This window comes from Mustela erminea, chromosome X (genome assembly GCF_009829155.1).
Source record: "Mustela erminea isolate mMusErm1 chromosome X, mMusErm1.Pri, whole genome shotgun sequence".
Taxonomy (NCBI): domain Eukaryota; kingdom Metazoa; phylum Chordata; class Mammalia; order Carnivora; family Mustelidae; genus Mustela; species Mustela erminea.
In genome coordinates, this window is record NC_045635.1 from 129777313 (window position 1) to 129798039 (window position 20727).

Genomic DNA, 20727 nt, shown 5'->3' on the forward strand with positions numbered 1-20727 from the left:
CTCCCTGGAACAGCATAGTGCACTTTGGGCTCTATACAAGCCAAGCCTACTGACTTGTTAAAACTCTGATCTTTAGGGACCAGGTGTGGTGGGGATCTGAGCTGGTCTTTTGGGAGATAGTCTCACCATACTGGGACTGATGCAGGTTTGACCCAGAAGGGCAGTCATGCCAGTGCACAGGGGCATGGAATTTGGAATAAAGCAGATTAAACAGCCAATGTCTGGATTAGCTGCTTTCAGCAGCGGTCTCTGGACCTATGCTGAGGTGTGGGGGAGAGAAATGATGCCTGTGGCTCTTTTGTCCCCAGAGTAGCAAAGCCACCTCTCCCAGATATGCTCTAAGAAGAGCGAACAGTCTCTCCTTGTGTGCCTTAGGCAATCATCAGATTGCACTGTCTACTCTGGTGTTTGCCTGACTTCTCTCCAGGAGCTCCTGTCCCTCCATAGCACTCACTCTTCATTTCTCCCCCAAATCATGTCTTTTTACTTACTATCTTCCTCGATGTGGCCTCGTCTCTCCCTCTACTTGTGCAGTTTGTTCTATCAGTCCTCAGGTCAATTTCTTGGGTATTCAGAATGAATTGATAGTTAATTAGCTGTGTTTGAGGGATGAGGCAAGCTTAGGATCCTCCTACTATACCACTATCTTAGGTCCCTGGTGAATCCCAGTTCTACTTCTTACTAGCAGAGCAATCCTGGGCAAGCCACTTACTTATTATATGTGTCTCAAGTGGCTCATCAGCAGAACAGGAATAAAATATGGGTGTGAATATGTTGGTTAAATGCTATATAGTATAAGGCAATATTATTAACAACTAGTGTCTGAATCAAGCCTTGGGAATCTTAATAGGTCAAAACTGGATGATCTTTAGATACCATCTTATTCAACCCTCTTACTGATCAGATGGGAAAACTGAGGCCAGGGCTGCAGGTGGAGGGTACAGTTATGTATGTAATGGAGTTGTCTATGTTCATACAATTGCTTGAGGGTAGAACTTAGACTACTACCTGGTTCTGTTTACTCAAAGTCAGTGCTAGTCATGAGTGTACAATGATACCTGGTACTTTGAGGACCACTAGGCACAAAAAATATACCAATGACTTTGAAGTCATCATATTTAACATGTAAGTGTCTTTAGAGATTAGAAATCTGGGCCTCAAATAAAGCACTATAAGTGGGAATCCCCTTATTCAGGACACAAAATATTCTGGATTAAAAACAGAGTGACCATACCCTGTTAACTTATTTTACTGGTGTTGATGCTTTACAAATCAATTACCATAGATATTAGAAGCTAATAAATTACCTGATCAAGCTGATCCTTTCTGCCAACTTCTCTGTGTGTTCTTGAGTGGGAGGGACATTTTCTACGAATGCAATTCCATACAGCAGAAAGTTTTGTAGAAAGTTCTTCAATCCCTCATTGGTTTCTAAGAAGCTTTGGAAATCTACAGATGGAACTTGGGCTCGCTGATAGATTTCAGCATTCCATAAGATTCTAGGTTGGATGACCTTTTGTTTTTGCCCTTCATAGCTGTTTCTCACCAGCCAATCCAAATCATATTTAGTCACATGACCATCTGGCCCTTTAAAGGGAAAAATAAAAGGCATTAAAATAATAATTATAATTGCTGCCAATAATTTTACAGTTAAGGAAGTCATTTTTAGCAACCAATATTTCAGTGCTATATTGTTTATGAAATTAAATTAAAATGAGTACCTATAATATTCCTGAAACAGAAATATTTGTAAGTTGAGTAGTATGTACTAATAAATGAATCAATGAACAAATAAATCTCACCAACTAGAAGGGACTAAATGAACTGGGGCAGTTTGACCTAATGAAATGACATCAATAAACATGATAAAGTGATTTCATAAGTGACTGCTCACAGTGCCAAAAAAAAAGTAAAAAAAAAAAAATCCCCCCTCTGAAATAACATTAGAAAATTTTTAGGATAAGCAAAGGATATAACAAGGGGAGTGAAAAGCTTTGCTGGCATCTTATCTCTTCTTCCACTTTTTACTTTTCTGTCTCTGTTTTGGCTTCCTACTCCTTGACAATGAAAGTATCATAAGTAATTTGTAAAGCATAAAAAAGTATGAGGAAACTTTTAAAATTATTTTTTATTATGTTCAGTTAGCCACTGTATAGTACATCATTAGTTTTTGATGTAGTTTTCAATGATTCATTAATTAAATATATCTCCCAGTGCTCATCACAACACGTGCCCTCCTTAGTAAGATTTATTTTAGAGAAAGATAGAGTGAGTGCACAAGTGGGGGGAGGGGCCAAGCATGGAGCCTAATGTGGGGCTTGATCTCACCACCATGAGATCATAACCTGAGTCGAAATCAAGAACCAGATGCTTAACCGAATGAGCCATCCAGGCACCCTAGTATGAGGAAGCTTTTAAAAATCACATATATTTACCATTCTATCACACAGATGAAACCCTTATTAATAGTTTGGCATCAAACTATGGAAAGAACCTAGATGTCCATCAACAGATGAATGGATAAAGATGTGGTGTGTATGTGTGTGTGTGTGTGTGTGTGTGTGTGTGTGTGTGTATTTTTTTATTAGAATACTACACAGCCATCAAAAGAAACGAAATCTTGCCATTTGTGACGATGTGTATGGAACTAGGGGGTATCATGCTTAGTGAAATAAGTCAATCGGAGAAAGACAACTATCATATGATCTCCCTGATATAAGGAAGTAGAGATGCAACGTGGGGGGTTAGGGGATTAGGAGAAGAATCAATGAAACAAGATGGGATTGGGAGGGAGACAAACCATAAGTGACTCTTAATCTCACAAAACAAACTGAGGGTTGCTGGGGGCAGTGGGGTTGGGAGAGGGGGGTGGGGTATGGACACTGGGGAGGGTATGTGCTATGGTTAGTGCTGTGAAGTGTGTAAACCTGGAGAGTCACAGACCTGTACTCCTGGGGATAAAAATACATTATATGTTTATATTAAAAAAAAAGTTAAATAAAAAAAATAGTTTGGCATCATTCCCTCCACTTGTTCCCATGCATTCTTTTACTGTAGAAGTTTGTATCCTGCCTTTGTCACTTAACATTTTAAGTCATTATATCATTACAAAAATTAATTCATCTATGATCACTTGTTTTGTTTCCTAAATTCACAGACTTTTAACTATAGAGAACATACTGATGGTTACCAGTACGGAGTTGAGTGGTGGGTGGGGGAAATAGGGGATGGGTATTAAGGAGGGCACTTGTGATGAGCACCAGGTGTTGTATGCAACTTTAAATCACTAAATTCTACACTAGCATCTAATGCTACACTATATGTTAACCAACTGGAATTTAAAGCTTAAAAAAATTAAATCTTCATAAATATTAATTCTTATAATTTACAGAATATGGGCTACCAAGATTTACCCAACCAGTCAGTTCTGGGGCAAGTAGTGTTATTTTTTAAAATTTCCTTATTGTTTAATAGTGATCATACTTGTCTATATTTCTTTTCTTTTTAAAAAAGATTTATTTATTTATTTATTTATTTGAGAGAGAGAGAGAGAGAGAGAGAGAGAGAACATGCAAGTGGGAGAGGAGGAGAGGGAGAGAATCTCAAGCAGATTCTGTGGTGAGCACAGAGCCCCATGTGGGGCTTGATCTCACAACCCTGAGATCACAACCTGAGCCAAAATCAAGAGTTGGATGCTTAATGGACTGAACTACCCAGGTGCCCCTCTTTTCTTTTTTTTCCTTTAAGATTTTTTTAGATTATTTATTTATTTGACAGAGAGAGATCACAAGGAGGCAGAGAGGCAGGCAGAGAGAAAGAGGGGGAAGCAGGCTCCCTGCTGAGCAGAGAGCCTGATGTGGGGCTCAATCCTAGGACCCTGGGATCATGACCCAAGCCAAGGGCAGAGGCTTTAACCCACTGAGCCACCCAGGCGCCCCTTTAAGATTTTTTTTTAACAAAGGTCGACCCCAGCAGGGAGGGGCAGAAGGAAAGGGAAAGAGAGTCCAAAGTAGGCTCTGTATTTAGCGTAGAGCCAGATGTGGGGCTCAATCTCATGACCCTGAGATCATGACCTGAGCCCAAACCAAAAGTCAGACACTCAACTGAGTCACTCATGTACTCCACTTTTCTATATTTCTGATAAATTTTCTTAAAATAGAAGCATAGAAGGTGGGATTGTTAAACCCAGAGACATAAACTTTTTTTAACTTAAATTTTTTTTAAATTTTTTTATTAACATATAATGTATTATCAGCCCCAGGGGTACACGTTTGTGAATTGCCAGGTTTACACGCTTCACAACACTCACCATAGCACATACCCTCCCCAATGTCCATAACCCAACACCCTCTCCCTAACCCCTCCCCCTGGCAACCCTCAGTTTGTTTTGTGAGATTAAGTCTCTTATGGTTTGTCTCCCTCCCGATCCCATCTTGTTTCATTTATTCTTTTCCTACCCCCACACCCCCCATGTCAGAGACATAAAATTTTAAGAGTCCTGATGCATTTAGCTAAATAACTTTTTTAGAAAGTCTATCAATTTTTATTCTCTCCAACAATGTATGTGTGCTGATCAAAACTGAGTATTCTTATTTTTTAAATATGTGTTTTCTAATTTGATAAGTAAAACTTCTCTTATTATAATAATTTTAATTTAGTCACTTACTAACAAGCTAATATTTGTTAGACATTTATATTTGTTAGACATGTTTTTTATTTTTACGATTTTTTGTTTCAAGTTTTTATTTATATTCCAGTTAGTTAACATATAGTGTAATAGTAGGTTCAGGTAGAGGATTTAGTGATTCATCACTCATATATAACACTCAGTGCTCATCAAAAGTGTCCTCCTTAACACCCATCACCCATTTAACCCATCTCCCTATCACTTCTACTCCAGCAATCCTGTTTGTACTCTATAGTTAAGAGTCTGTTTTATGGTTTATCTCTGTTTTTTTCCCTTCCCCTATGTTCATTTGTTTTATTTCTGAAATTCCACATATCAGTGAAACCTTATGGTATTTGTCTTTTTCTGACAGACTTATTTCACTTAGCATGACAGACTTATTTCACTAGTGCCATCCACATCGTTGCAAATGGCAAGACTTCGTTTTTTATGGCTGCATAGTATTCCATTATATATTTATACATCTTTTCATTCATGTATCCATGGACATCTGGTTCTTTCCATAGTTTGGCCATTGTTGATAATGCTGTTATAAACATTGGGGTGCACATGTCCCTTCGGATGACTATGTTTGTATCCTTTGGGGTAAATACCTAGTAGTGTGATTGCTGGGTCATAGGGTAGTTCTATTTTTAACATCTTGAGGAACCTCCATACTGTTTTCCAGAGTGGCTGCGACCAACTTACATTCCCACCAACAGTGCAAGAGGGTTCCCTTTTCTCCACATCCTCACCAACACACGCTGTTTCCTGTGTTGTTGATTTTAGCTATTCTGACTGGTGTGAGGTGGTATCTCTTTGTTGTTGATTTGTTTGGTGTTGGTTTGTATTTCCCTGATGATCAGTGATGTTGAGCACTTTTCATGTGTCTCCTAGCCACTGTATAGACATACGTTTTTTAAATTCAAGGATTACCAAACTATGGCCCATGTGCCAAATCTGCCTAGCAGTTGTCTTTGTGACACCTGTTTTGGAACACATGATACCCACTTGGTTACTTATTGTTTATGTCTGCTTTCACCTTACCAATGAAGAACTGAACAGTTGAACAGTTGTGACAGGGACTATACAGTAGCAATACCTGAAAATCTTTACTATCTGGCTCTCTACAGAATATTTGGTAACTCATGCTTTAATGATCTGCCTTGTTCACTACTTTTTCATATTTTTCTACTGAAAAACTTGTGGTTTTGGGACGGGGAGATGAACCATGCAAGACTGTGGACTCTGAGAAACAAACTGAGGGTTTTGGAGGGGCGGGAGGTGGGAGGTTGGGTGAGCCTGGTGGTGGGTATTGAGGAGGGCACGTATTGCATGGAGCCCTGGGTGTGGTGCATAAACAATGAATTCTGGAACACTGAAAAGTAATTTAAAAAACAAAAATTAAAAAAAAAAAACTAGTGCTTTAAAAAAAAATAAACTGGCAATAATACCTTATATATTAATGGTTTTTAGTCTTTGTCATACATTTTTCAAATATTTTGCCAAATTGGTTATTTTTTAAATAAACTGTTCTATGGCGTATGTTTTTTTACTGTAGAGAAATCAGTAGTCAAATGTTTCAACTGTAAATATTTTTTCCTCCAATGATTTTTCTTTAAACTTTTATTTTGAAATAATTGTACATACACAGGAAGTTGCAAAGAAATGGATTATTCAATAAATAAAGCTAGCAGTTACAGGATACCAAATTAATATACAGAAATCTATTCTGTATCTATACACTAATAATGAAGTAGCAGAAAGAGAAATGAAGAAAACAACCCCATTTATAACTGAACCAAAAAGAATGAAATACCTGGGTTAAATAAATTTAACCAAGAAGATTAAAGACGTATACCCTGAAAATTATAAGACATTCATGAAAGAAATTGAAGACAACACAAAAAACTGGAAAGAAATTTAATACTCATGGATTAGAAGAATTAATATTGTTAAAACGTTCATTCTACCCAAACCAATATATAAATTCAATGCAATCTCTACCAAAACACCAACAGCATTTTTCACAGAACTAAAACAGTTAATCCTAAAATCTATATGAAACCTCAAAAGACTCTGAATAGCAATCCTGAGGAAAAAAGAGGAAACCTGGAGGTATCACCATTCCAGATTTCAAGATATACTACAGTGTTGTAATAATGAAAATGATGTGGTATTAAATAGATACACAGATCAACGGAAGAGAATAGAGAACCCAGACGTGGACCCTCAACTCTACAGTCAACTAATCTTTGACAAATCAGGAAAGACTGTCCAGTGGGAAAGTCTCTTCAACAAATGGTGTTGGGAAAACTGGACAGACACACAAAAAAGAATGAAACTGGACCACTTTCTTAAATGCTACACAAATAAACTCACAATGGATTAAAGGCCTTAATGTGAGACCTTAAACCATAAAAATCCTAGAAGAGAAACATAAAAATCCCAGCAAGTTCTTTCTTGATATGTCCCTGAGGTGAGGGAAACAAGAATAAACATAAACTATTGGAAGTACATCAAAATAAAACACTTCTGCACAGCAAAGGAAAACATCAATAAAGCTAAAACGCAATCCAGTGAATAGAAGATATTTGCAAATGATATATCCAATAAAGAGCTAGTATTAAAAATATATTAACAACTTGCACAACTCAACATGGAAAAAAAACCAAATAAGCTCATTAGAAATGGGCAGAGAACCCAAATAAACATTTTTCCAAAGAAGACATTGAGATGGCCAACAGACACATGAAAAGATGGTCATCATCAATCATTATTAGGGAAATGCAGATCAAAACCACAATGAGCTATCTCCTTGCACGTGAGAATGGCTAGTATCAGAAAGACAAGAAATAACAAGTTGCTGAGGATGTGGAGAAAAGGGATCACTTATGTACTGTGGGTGGGAATATTAATTTGTGCAGCTAAACAGTATTAACGTTCCTAAAAAAAACAAAAATAGAAATGATATAAGATCCCCAAATTCCACTATTGGGTATTTACCCAAAGGAAATACTTATTTGAAAAGATATATGCACCCCTATGTTTACTGCAGCTTTACAACAGCCAACATATGGAAGCAGCCCAAGTGACCCACAGATAGATAAAGAAGATATGGTATGTATACAATGGAATATTACACATCCATTAAAAAGAATGAGATCTTGTCATGAGCTACAATATGGACAGGCCTAGAAGGTATGTATTAAGTGAAATGAGTCAGACAGCAAAACAAGTACCATGTGATTTCACTCATATGTGGAATCTAAAACAAAACAAAACAAAAAGCCAAATGAACAAACAAAAAACCATACAAAAAACCATAAACTAAAATAAGAGAGCAAACTGGTGTCTTCTGTGGTGGGGGAGGAGGGACATAAGAGGTGAAGGAGATAAGAGGTATAAGTTTCCAGTTATAAAATTAAGTCACAGAAATAAAAGGTGTCGAATAGGGAATACATAGTTAGTAATATTGTAATAACACTGTATGGTCATAGATGGGGACTACACTTACCATTGTGAGCACTGAGTAATGTACAGAATTGTCAAATCAATGTTATACCTAAAACTAATTAAATATTGTATGTTAATTATACCTCAATAAAGAAACCAGAATCCCCTATTCTGGAACAGGGCAAAGCAGTTTTTGCAAAATGACTGTTCTTTAGAAGAGTAACCCAGCCAAGACCAAGCCCCTTTCTACTCACAAGTGAGACAGAGTGTGGTCTCATCCAGACGAACGGTCTTTGGCTTGATGCATAAATCCACACTGGCAGTATCCAGGCTGCGCTGGTGAGTCTTAGAGTTGTAGCAAGATGCTGAGCGGCAGTGGTCTCGAAGCCAGACATAATCAAAGCGCATCACGGTGTTAGCATATTGCAGCTCTAGGGAAATGCATTCTTTCATATTATTTGTGATATTATTTTACACGATTAATTTTATAGAAGTAAATAAATATTTATTTAGGAAAACTTAAAAATAATCACTAATCAGAAAATTTCCTTCAAAAACTCTTCTACCAAGGAATAAGCAAGAGCACTCACCTTACCAAATACAAAACACACTGTAAAATTTCTACTATGCTGGGATAGGAATAGCAGATAAAACCAAAAAAGAATATAAATACAAAATACACCTAAACGTGTATAGAAATTTGGATTCTAATAAACTGACAGCTATAATCACTAGGAAAATACGAATTCTAAAATAAATTGTGTTGGGACAACTAGACAGCCATTTGAAAAAAAGATAAAATTGGGTTCATACCTCATATTGTCACCAGGTATCCAAGATAAACTCAGAACAGAACAGAGTTCTAAATTTGGAAAATGAAACCACTGAAGTATTTTATTTTTTAAAATACATTGACAATTCTATTTTTTTTTAATTTTTTATTTTTTATAAACATATATTTTTATCCCCGGGGGTACAGGTCTGTGAATCACCAGGTTTACACACTTCACAGCACTCACCAAAGCACAAACCCTCCCCAATGTCCATAATCCCACCCCCTTCTCCCAAACCCATTAAAAAAATTTTTTTTACTATGTTCAGTTAGCCACTGTAATAGCACATCATTTGATTTTTTTTAACATCTTAATTTAATTTTATTTTTTCAGTGTTCCAAGATTCATTGTTTATGCACCACACCCCATGCTTCATGCAATCCGTGCCCTCCTTAATACCCACTACCAGGCTCTCCCACCCCCCACCCCCCTCCCCTCCAAAGCCCTCAGTTTGTGTCTCAGAGGCCACAGTCTCTCCTGCTTGATCTCCCCCTCCGATTTCCCCCAACACCCCTCTCCTCTCATTCTCCCAATCTCTTCCAAGCTATTCCTTACGCTCCACAAGTAAGTGAAGCCATTTAATTGACTTTCTCTGCTTGACTTATTTCACACAGCACAATCTCCTCCCCAACTTTTGTACATCATTAGTTTTTGATGTAGTGTTCAACAATTCAACCACATGGTTGGAGGTAGAGGGTGCTAAGCTAAATGAAATAAGTCCATCAGAGAAAGACAAATACCATTTGATTTCACTCATATGTAGACTTTAAGAAAAAAAACAGATGAGCATAGAGGAAAGGGAAAAAAGAGAGGGGGCAACACATAAAAGACTCTTAATGATAGAGAACAAACTGAGGGTTGAAGAGGGAGGTGGTTGTGGCTGGGATAGATGGGTTAGGGTATTAAGGAGGGATCTTGTTGTGATGAGCACTGGGTGTTCTGTGTAAGTGATGAATCATTAAATTCTACTCTTGAAACTAACATTAGACTGTATGTTAACGAAAATTTAAATAAAAACTTGAAATATTAAGATAAATAAAATATAAAAAATAAAACACATTGGGGTACCTGGGTGGCTCAGTCAGTTAAGCATCTGCCTCTGGCTCAGGTCATGATCTCAGGGTCCTGGGATAAGTCCTGCCTCAGCCTCCTTGCTCAGCGGGAAACCTGCTTCTCCCTCTGCCTGCCACTCTCCCTGCTGTGCTCTCTCTCTCTGATAAATAAATAAATAAATAATCTTTCAAAAAAATTCTAGTCAGTTAACATATAATCTAACATTGGTTTCAGGAGTAGAATCTAGTGCTTCATCAGCTGCATAAAACACCCAATGCTTATCACAACAAGTGCCCTCCCTAGTACCCATCACCCATTTACCCCCCACCCACGTCCTCTGTCAACTCTCAGTTTGTTCTCTACAGTTAAGAGTCTCTTATGCATTGTGCTCCTCTCTTTTTTTCCCTTTCCCCTATGCTCATCTGTTTTGTTTCTTAAATTCCATAGACGAGTAAAATCATATGGTATTTGTCCTTCCTTCACTTAGCATAATCCAATCTAGCTGCATCCACATGGTTGCAAATGGCAAGATTTCATTCTTTTCGATGACTGAGTAATATTCCTGTGTGTGTGTGTGTGTGTGTGTGTGTGTGTGTGTGTGTGTGTATACCACATCTTCTTTATCCATTCATCTGCTGAAGGGCATCTGGGCTCTTTCCATAGTTTGGCTATTGTGGACACCACTGCTATCAAGACTGGGGTGCATGTGACCCTTTGGATCATGACATTTGTATTTTTTTTTAATGACATTGTATCTTTAGGGTAAATACCCAGTAGTGTGATTGCTGGGTCATAGGGTAGCTCTATTTTCAACATTTTGAGGAACCTCCATGCTGTTTTCCAGAGTGGTTGCACCAGCTTGCATCCCCACCAACAGCGCAGGAGGGTGCCCCTTTCTCCGCATCCTCGCCAGCATCTGTCATTTCCTGGCTTGTTAATTTTAGCCATTCTGACTGGTGTGAGGTGATATCTCATTGTGGTTTTGATCTGTATTTCCCTGATGCCGAGTGATGTGGAGCACTTTTTCGTGTATCTGGATGTCTTCTTTGGAAAAATGTCTATTCTGCCCCTTTGTTAACTGGATCAATTGGTTTTTGAGTGTTGAGCTGTATTAGTTCTTTATAGATTTTGGATACTAACCAAAATCTATAAGGAGATTTTAAAAATCAGAGCCATGATTCAGATTGTATTTTAGAAAGAATATTCTAGATTTTGGACCATCAGCAGGGCAAGACAATGCTACAATGTACTAGTAGGATAGTTGTCTCCTTGCTCCTCTAAAGCTCATGCTGTCCTATAACTCTACCCCTCTTCATTACTCTAAACAAATATCTGGTGTGCCACTCTATTTTTAAATAAATAAAGATCAATTTACTGTCATACCTCCCTGTCATCAACATTAATCTAACCCTAACCTTTATAATTTTCATTTCAAACATCCTATACTACTCCTTGTTCCCTTTTCTGTTCAATTATTTGTGCACTCCTCACTCCAATAATCCTTCACCTGCACAAAGAGCTCTCATCCCATCATCTTGTCTCCTTTAATGTCTTCATTTTTCTCCTTATGGGGCCCAGCTTCTATGCTCCATCATTTTAATCCATTCCTTGAAAACACACTTAACTCCCTTGCTCCTCTCTCTCCCCCTGCCATACTTCCCTGAAAAAACCCCACTCCTAATAAACTCAAGTCCCCACTTCATCTGTGCCTGCAACCAAGCAGCTAAGCAGCTGAATATTGCTGGAGAAAATCTTTTAAACTGCAATGGCCATTCTCATTTTAAAATCGTCACCAAAAGTCTCAAATGAGTACTCACCACTGCCAAACATTCTGCATAATTTCCTGGTTAAATCACTCTCACTTTCCAAGAAGACTATTTCACACTGTCTCCTATCTCCTCAAACTGCTAGTACAGCTTTTCCCTTCCCATTTTCAACTGGTGACCTTTCTTGCTCCTTCAAAGAGAATATGGAAGCAATTAGAGGAGAATCTCCAGGGGCGCCTGGGGGGCTTGGTCGGTGAAGCATCTGTCTTCAGCTCAGGTCACAATCCACTGAGCCACCCAGGCGCCCCGAGAATTCACATTTTAACAATACCGAGTCTTCTGATCCATGATCATGAAATGTCTTTCCAATTATTTAGTTCTTTCATTTCTTCCATCAGTGTTTCGCAGTTTTCTATATACAGATTCTAAAGTATTTAACAACTTAAGCCAAGTACTTATTTTTTGGTGTTACTGCTTTCTTAATTTCAAATTCCAGTTGTTAGTTGTTTCTATATAGGAAAGCAAATGGCTTTTATTAACTTGTAAAATGCAACTTTCATGAGTTTTTGTAGATCTTTGGGGAGATCTAATAGATAATCTTACCATTTATGAAGACGTTATATTTCTTCCTTTCTAAACTGCATGTCTTTATTTTTCTTGCTTTAGTGCCCTAGTTAGGATTTCCAAAACAATGCTGAACATAAGTGGTGAGAAAGGGAGATCCTTGTTTTATTCCTGATCTTAGGGAGAAAGCATTTGGTCTCCTGACATTAAGTATGATGCTTATTGTATAATTTTCATATATGTCCTTTATTAGGTTAAGAAAGTCTCCTTCTGGGATGCCTGGGTGGCTCAGTTGGTTGGACGACTGCCTTCGGCTCGGGTCATGATCTCGGAGTCTCGGGATCAAATCTCACATCGGGCTCCCAGCTCCACGGGGAGTCTGCTTCACTCCCTGACCTTCTCCTCACTCATGCTCTCTCTCACTGTCTCTCTCTCAAATAAATAAATAAAATATTTAAAAAAAAAGAAAAAAAAGTCTCCTTCTATTCCCAATTTTTTTAGCTTTTGTAATAAATGGGTACTGAATTTTGCTAAATTGTTTTCCTGAACCTAATGAGATGACCATATGGCATTTCTTAGTCTATTCATATGGTGGACCACACTGATTTTTTTTTTTTTTGATGTTGAAAAAGCCTTCTATTCCTGGGATTAGCCCTATTGGGTCTGGATGTATTATCCTTTTAAAATATTGTTGGATTCCATTTCTTAATATTCTGGCGAGGATTTTTGTGTTTTTGTTCATGAAATACTGCTCTATAGTTTTCCTTTCTTTTATTGTTTTTGTCTAAATTTGGCATTAGGTAATGATGCTGTCAAAAAATAAGTTGGGAAGTGTCCCTCATTATTTGATTTTATGGAACAGAATGTATAGAATTGATGATATTTCTTTCTTAAATGTTTGGTAGAATTCATGAGCGAAACCATCGTGGCTAGGTGTTTTCTTTTTTAAAAAATTTTTTTACTACTATTTCTTTAAAAGATTTGGGACTATTCACATTATTTACTTTCTCTTGAATAAGTTTTGGTAGTTTGTGTCTGTCTTATTCTGCTCAGCCCGCCATTACAAAATGCCATAGACAGGGTGGCTTAAACAATGGAAATCTATTTTCTCACAGTTCTGGGGGCTAGAAGTCCAAGAGCACGGCAGCAACCAATTCGGTTCCTGCTGATAGCTCTTTTCTTGGTTTGTAGAAGGCCACCTACTTACTATGTCCTCATGAGAGAAAGAGGGCTGGGGGTTGGGAGCGATCACTGGAAATTATCACTACTCTTCCTCTTTTATAAGGAAACCAGTTTATTTGGGCCGGGGATCTATCCCTATGACCTCATTTAATCACCTCCTTACAGACCCTATCTGCAATACAGTAATACGGGGGGGGGGGTTAGGTTTTCAGTATGAATTTGGGGGGAACAATTCAGTCTACAGTAGCATATTTGTAGGAATTGGTCCATTTCATCTAAATTATCAAATTTATGGGCATAAAGTTGTTTCTGGTATTCCTCTTATTGTCCTTTTAGTATTGTAGAATTCTTGACACTGGTAATTTGTCTCTTTTCCCTTCTTTCCTTGGTTAGTCTGGCTGGAGGCTTATCAATTTTATTGATATTTTTAAATAAACAGCTTTGAGTTTATTGATATTCTTGGTTTTTTCTTCCCCATTTTTAATATCATGGATTTCTGCTCTAATATTTACTATTTCCTTCTTTTCGTTGGCTCTTCTTTACCTAATTTCCCAATGGAGAAGTATAGGTTACTGACTTTAGACCTTTATTCTTTTCTAATAAATGCATTTATTGCTATATATTTCCCTCCAACTGCTGCTTTAGCTGCTTACCATAAATTCTGATAAGCCGTATATTCATTTTCATTTAGTTCAAAATATTTTTAACTTTGAGACTTTATACCTATACATTTTTTGGAACTGTATAGTTTAATCTCCAAATATTGGAGACTTTTGTAACTATTTTTCTATTATTGATTTCTAGTTTATTCCCTTGTGGTCAGAGGACATATTCTATGTTTTAGATTCTTTTAAGTTTGTTGAGCTTTTTTTAATGGCCCCAAATGTGGTCTATCTTGGTGGATGTTTCATTTATATTTCAGAACAATGTGTACTTTACTTCTGCTGGATGGATTGTTCTATAAATGTCAATTAGGTCAAGTTGGTTGATAGTGCTGTTCAGGTTATTTATGTCCCTACTGATGTTCTGCCTTCTTAATTTATCAATGACTGAGAGGTTTTAAAGTCTCCAAGGACAATTGTGGATTTTTTATTTCCACTTTCATCTCTGTCGGTTTGTGCTTTATGTAATTTGATGGTCTGTTCTTAGGTGCTACATTTTTAGGATTGTTACATGTTCCATTAAATAACTGATTCCTTTATCACTCTGTTCACATGCCTCTTTATCCCTAATAATCTTCCTTGTTCTGAAGACTGCTTTGTCTGAAATATAGCTATGACTGGTTTGATTATTTGCATGGCGTTTCTTTCTCTATCCCTTGATATTGCCCCACAGTTTCCGAATATTGTATATATTTTTGTTTTCTGTCTCTCTCTCTCTCTCGCATTTCAGTTTAGGTAATTCCTATTGACCTATCCTTTACATTTACTTATTCTATCCTTGAATGTGTCAAGTCTACTGATAAGCCCATTAAGTCATTCTTCAAATCTGTTACTATGATTTTGATTTTAAAAAATTCTTAGTGTTTCATCACTCTGCTGACATTATCCATCTGGTCTTTCATTTTATCTACCTTCTCCATTAGAGTCCTTAACATATTAATCACAGCAATTTTAATTTTCTGACCAATAATTTCCACAACTGTGTCACATGTGAGTCTAGTTCTGATGGTGCTTTGTCTCTTCAAATTGTTATTTGTTGCTTTTTAGCATGCTTTGTAATTTTGTTGTTGTTAAAAGGCACCCATGTTGTATAAAGCAGTAGACACTGAGATAAACAGGACTTTAGGGTGAGTATTTATACCAATCTGGCCAAGAGATGGGTTACGTCTAATGTTTCTTCTCTCTATGGATACCAAAGGCATCAATTCCTCTAGTGACCTTGTTTTACTCTCCCCTCTTGGCCTTGGCCCTTCTCTTTGTGCTAGACCTCAGAAACAGTCTGTCTCTTGCAGCTCTCCCAGCTGCAATGTGCTGTTACATTAACTGGAGGTGTATTAGCTGGTTAGGGAATTATCTGATATTTGGATTAAATCTCAGTCTTTGGAGTGAACAGTGGGACTATGTCTATCTTTGGATTGTAACCTTCACAATTGTTTTTGTCCCTTTCCAGATGTTGAAGTCCTGATCTCTAGTATCTGTGAATGAGACTTTATTTGGAAAGAGGGTCTTTGAAGATAATCAAGATCAGAAGAAGTCCTACTGCCCTAGAGTGGGCCCTAAACCTGACAACTGGTGTCCTTACAAAGAAATATATGTGAGAAGACACAGGGAAGAAGCCATGTGACAACGAGCAGAGAGTGGATGATGTTGCCACAAGTCAAGGATTGTTAGCAACTGTCAGAATCTAGAAGGGGACAAAAAGAGCCTTTGGAGGGAGTATATCCCTGGCAATGCCTTTATTTCAGACTTCTAGTTTCCAGAACTGTGAAAAAATAAATTTTTGTTGTTTTAAGCCAACTAGTTTATGGTAATTGGTTATAGCAGTTTTAGGAAACTTATACACAGGCATAAAGCTTTTTTCTGCCCCTTCTGCTACCTAATACTTTACCTGGCTGTATCATTCACAGTCTATACCTTTGAAATTCACCTCCCTATATACTGAGGCCTTCTTTTATTTCTTTTTTTCCCCCTTATATGAGATAGAGAGACAGAGTGGAACTGGAGTAGAGCAATGCTCCCTTCCCCTTGCTGGGATGAGATTATACTGTTGCCTTAATATTATTTTTGTCTTTCTTGCAACCTGTAGGATAATCTTGGAGATAAACAGCTAGAGGTCCTGTAGACTTCAGAGAAAGTATGTTCTGTCCACATAATCAGTAACTGATATTGCACAACAATGTAAACATAATTACCACCTGAACTGTACACTTAGGAAATAGGTAAGATGGGGTGCCTGGGTGGCTCAGTCAGTTAAGTGGCCGACTCTTGCTTTTAGCACAGGTCATGAACTCAGAGTCCTGGCATACAGCTCCATCTCAGGCTCTGTGCCCAGCAGGGAATCTGCTTGAGGATTCTCTCTCCAGCCCCCCCCTTCAACTAAATAAATCTTTTAAAGGGTAAATGGGTAAGATGTTAAATTTCATTTATGTGGCATATACACAATGGAATATTACTCAGCCATGAAAAAGAATGAAATCTTGCTATTTGCAATGACATGGATGGAGCTAGAGAGTATTATGCTAAGCGAAGTAAGTAAGAGAAAGACAAATACCTTATGATTTCAGTCATATGTGGAATTTAAGAAACAAAACAAATGAGCAAATGGCGAAAAAAACAGAGGTGCAAACCAAGAAATAGACTCTTAACTATAGAGAAGACACTGATGGTCACCAGAGGGGAGGTGCTGGGGGGACGGGGGAAATAGGGGAGGGGATTAAACAGCGTATTTGTGACGAGCACCAGGTGTTGCATGGAACTGCTGAATCACTACACTGTCCACCAGAATCTAATACTACACTATCTGTTAACTAAATGAAATTAAAACAAAGTTAAAAAAATAAAGTACCTATCTCCACATATCTTACCAAAATGATCTTCATGTTGCTGCCAAGCACAATTCAGAGACTCAGAGGCTGTATGGTGCCAATGGATGGCTAATGGAAATAAGTTTTTGAAGTTGGGCTGTTGGAATGCCCAACATGTGACTCCTCTCCTCAGCAGGTTCTGGAGACTGCTTTGTAGGTGGGACAACCTGTGACACCACATCCTAGAAAATTTGACAATAAGGAGAGAGAGTTAGTAACATTTAAGAACTTTTATGAGGTTGCAGGAATAATACTACAGATGTAACTATATAAAAGAATATAATTAATTACCTCAACTACAGAGGATTAAACAAAGGAAAAAATCTGAAAAGTTGAGCATAACCATTACTTCCATTTTCTCACCAGCTACTTTTATTTATGCCTTATAATCTTGCTTCTATCATATTATTTAACTGAAGTGGTTCTTTCAAAATTAACTAATTTTAACCTTCCAACCACATATAAGAATTGCTTCTCAGAACTCATCCTTCTGGGCCTCTCCACTTGTGACACCCTCACATGACTTCTTGAAACTTTTTTCCACTGATGAAGTGTGATTGTGAACAAGTCACTTAAATTCTCAGTGACTCTGGTTTCCTGTTTTGTAAAATGAGAATAATAATAATAATACTTATTTCATGGGTTTAGTATGAAGACTAAAGTACTTAAACTGTGTCTGTCCTATAGTAAGTCCTATATATGTCACCTGCTATTATTCTAATTATTATAATACTTAATGCTACGGATAAAATATATTTGTTGGTAAAAGTACCTTGATAAACCTGCTTAGAGTTGGTGACTCCCTCAGTGTTATGGCTTCAGGAAAATTAATTTAAAAACTTCATTTGCATAATACCTTTAAAATGATTTGTCCTGTGGGAAAAGACAGAGAAAGGCGTGCAACTGTACAGAAGCTGTATGATGCTTGATGTGAATAACCCTGTAAGGTCACTAAACCCATAAAAGGCTTATTTTCAGTGCATATGTATGTGTGTGTGTATGTGTGTGTGTGTGTAAGCTGATGAAACGACTGAATTTCATGTTGATGAGGGATGATACCAATCATATACACAAAGGCTATAGCTAGAGATGTAACAGACTATGCTGATGACCTAGGGAGGGTTCCAAATAACAGAGCTAAAGTCAAATTTATTGAAATTTTATGGGTACAAGCAAGGAGCAGAGCATAAGCGGGCTCTGCTGATATCTGGGTCACATATATGTGTTCTATTGTGTCCTGTGTTCAAACTTCCTATGTACAGTTATCATCTAAGACAGAGGCTGGAAGATTATGGCCCATGCCACTTTTTATATATTCCACAAGCTAAGAACAGATTTTATATTTTTAAAGGGTTGTAAACAAAACCAAAAAGGAATATGAAGCCAAGACCATATGTGGCCTGCAATGACAAATATAAATATTTGTTCATGTTATATATTTTTGTGTTGATTTTATTTTTCTTTCCTTTTTTTCTTTATACACATGAACAAATATTATTTTGTGAATGAATACAAAACAATGAAACACTTCTACAAATAACAAACATGTTATTAAATATAAAATATATTTATATTTGTCATTCCCATTCTTTCAAGAAAGCTCAATACAACAATAAACAATACAAAAATACAACAATAAACATTTTGGAGGACCAACTTCCAGATCACACACAGTTGAAATCTCCAACCTTCCATATGCACATACAAAAATACATTTTTGGGGGTGCCTGGGTGGCTCAGTGGGTTAAGCCTCTGCTTTTGGCTCAGGTCATGATCCCAGGGTCCTGGGATCAAGCCCCACAATGGGCTCTCTGCTCCACGGGGAGCCTGCTTCCCCCTCTCTCTCTCTCTGCCTGCCTCTCTGCCTACTTGTGATCTCCCTTTCTGTCAAATAAATAAATAAAATCTTTTAAAAATACATTTTTCCATTTAGTAGATTTCAGATCATGTGGTTATACATATTTAAGAGTGTTACTGATGGGTCATACGCTAATTCTATATGTAACATTATAAGAAAGTCTGAAACTGTCATCCACAGTAGCTGGATGATTCTGTATTCCATCAGTGATGAACCAGAAGTCCGGTTCTGTGCATCCTTGCTCTTTGTTGGTATAGTCAGTTTTTTAAAATTTAGGCATTCTAATAGTTGTGCATGATACTTCAGTATTTTAATTTGCATTTTCCTAGTTATATATTATGTTGTACATCTTTTCATAGTCTTAATTACCATCTGTAACTTTTCTTTGGCCAAGTATCTGTTCAGCTCTTTTGCCCACTAAACATTTCTTTAATTAAGATTTTATTTCTTCAGAGAAGTCTTTTTCACAGTAAAATTGAGGGTGAGATAAGAGATTTCTCATATAATCCCTTTCTCCCAACCCTAACCCTAAGAGCATGCCTCACCACATTTGTTACATTTGTCACAACTGATGAACTTGTGCTGACACATCTTTGTCACCCAACGACCACAGTTTACATTACAGTTCACTCTACATTCTATGGCTTTGGACAAACAGCCATCGTAATAGGTTCATACAGCCTATTCTCACTTTTTGAGTGCCATAAAAATTCTTGTGGCCATGAATTTTGATATGTAATATTGCCATTCTTCAGTCAGTTTAAAATATTTTTTAATTTACATCGTGATTTTACAGTGTGACCTGCAGGTCATTTAGAAGTGTACTACACATTTTAGAGAGATTTTCTACTTTCCTCATTACTATTTTCTAATTTCATTTCACTGTGGCCAAAGAAAAACAAACAAAAAACCAGTGTAGCTGTAATTGTTTAAGGTTTCTGGGACTTGCTTTATGGCCCAGGATATCATTTAGTTTTCTGTGTCCACAAAATGGGTATTACACAACACACCTCTGTCTAGAAAAGATTCCTACACTTTAGCCTGAGATTTCCACAGTGGTTTGATCTTTGAATTTAGGCATATCCGGTGCTGCAAACAGTGACGACTGGGGGCGGGTATGAGAGCTAGGCCTGCTGAGGCCAGTTCTCCCGTGCCCTGTCGCCCTCTGGTTAATGGCCCACTAGGGTCTGCAATATCAGTCACGTACACAGCTCCTGGCTGCCCCTCACGTGATCACGCTCTGGAGCTGTTTTCCCCTCCGCATACTTTACATTCCACGATAATACAGCCGAGAGCCCACCGGACTGGGCCTTCGCCCTGGCGCCTGCCCTTCTTGCTAGTGCTACAGGGTGCAGCCCCTTCGGGCCTCCCTTTGTTCCAAATTACTGGACTCAGTCATCATTTCATCTCTTGACAAGCTACACAGCGCCAGGTGGCGCAGGAAAGACCCCGGAAAGGGGAATGGGGTAGCGGTACCCCTTTTGTCCCCATCATTACTGTATCTACTTCTGTTGATTCTTGGATACTGTTCACATACACTTACACCCTTTTACTTTTGATCTTCCTATATTTTTACATGTAACTTCCGTTTTTTAATAAATAGCACTTTTAAAAAACAGTTTAATAATCGTTTCATTAATCTGTTCAGTTCATTTACATTGAACAGAATCATTTTTTAAGGTTTTAATTATTTATTTGAGAGAGAAAGACAGCATGAGCCAAGAGAGGGAGAAGAGGGTCCCCTGAGCAGGGAGCCTAAAGAGGGACTTGATCCCAAGACCGTGGGAACATGGCATGAGCTGAAGGCAGATGCTTCAACAACA

The 20727-nt window shown here is 37.6% G+C and overlaps 1 protein-coding gene across 3 annotated transcripts in view; it reads right to left on the bottom strand.

Annotated features, from left to right (window-relative positions):
• Window positions 1–20727, bottom strand: part of TMLHE (trimethyllysine hydroxylase, epsilon) — an 82937-nt gene that overhangs the window by 47847 nt on the left and 14363 nt on the right. For all 3 annotated transcript variants that reach the window (XM_032330240.1, XM_032330241.1, XM_032330242.1), the window contains exons 2-4: window positions 17047–17228; window positions 8377–8553; window positions 1308–1587 (exon numbers count right to left, since the gene is read on the bottom strand). In XM_032330240.1, coding sequence (XP_032186131.1) covers window positions 1308–1587; window positions 8377–8553; window positions 17047–17227 — 638 coding nt within the window. In that variant the 5' untranslated portion in view covers window position 17228. The remainder of the gene's footprint in view (window positions 1–1307; window positions 1588–8376; window positions 8554–17046; window positions 17229–20727) is intronic.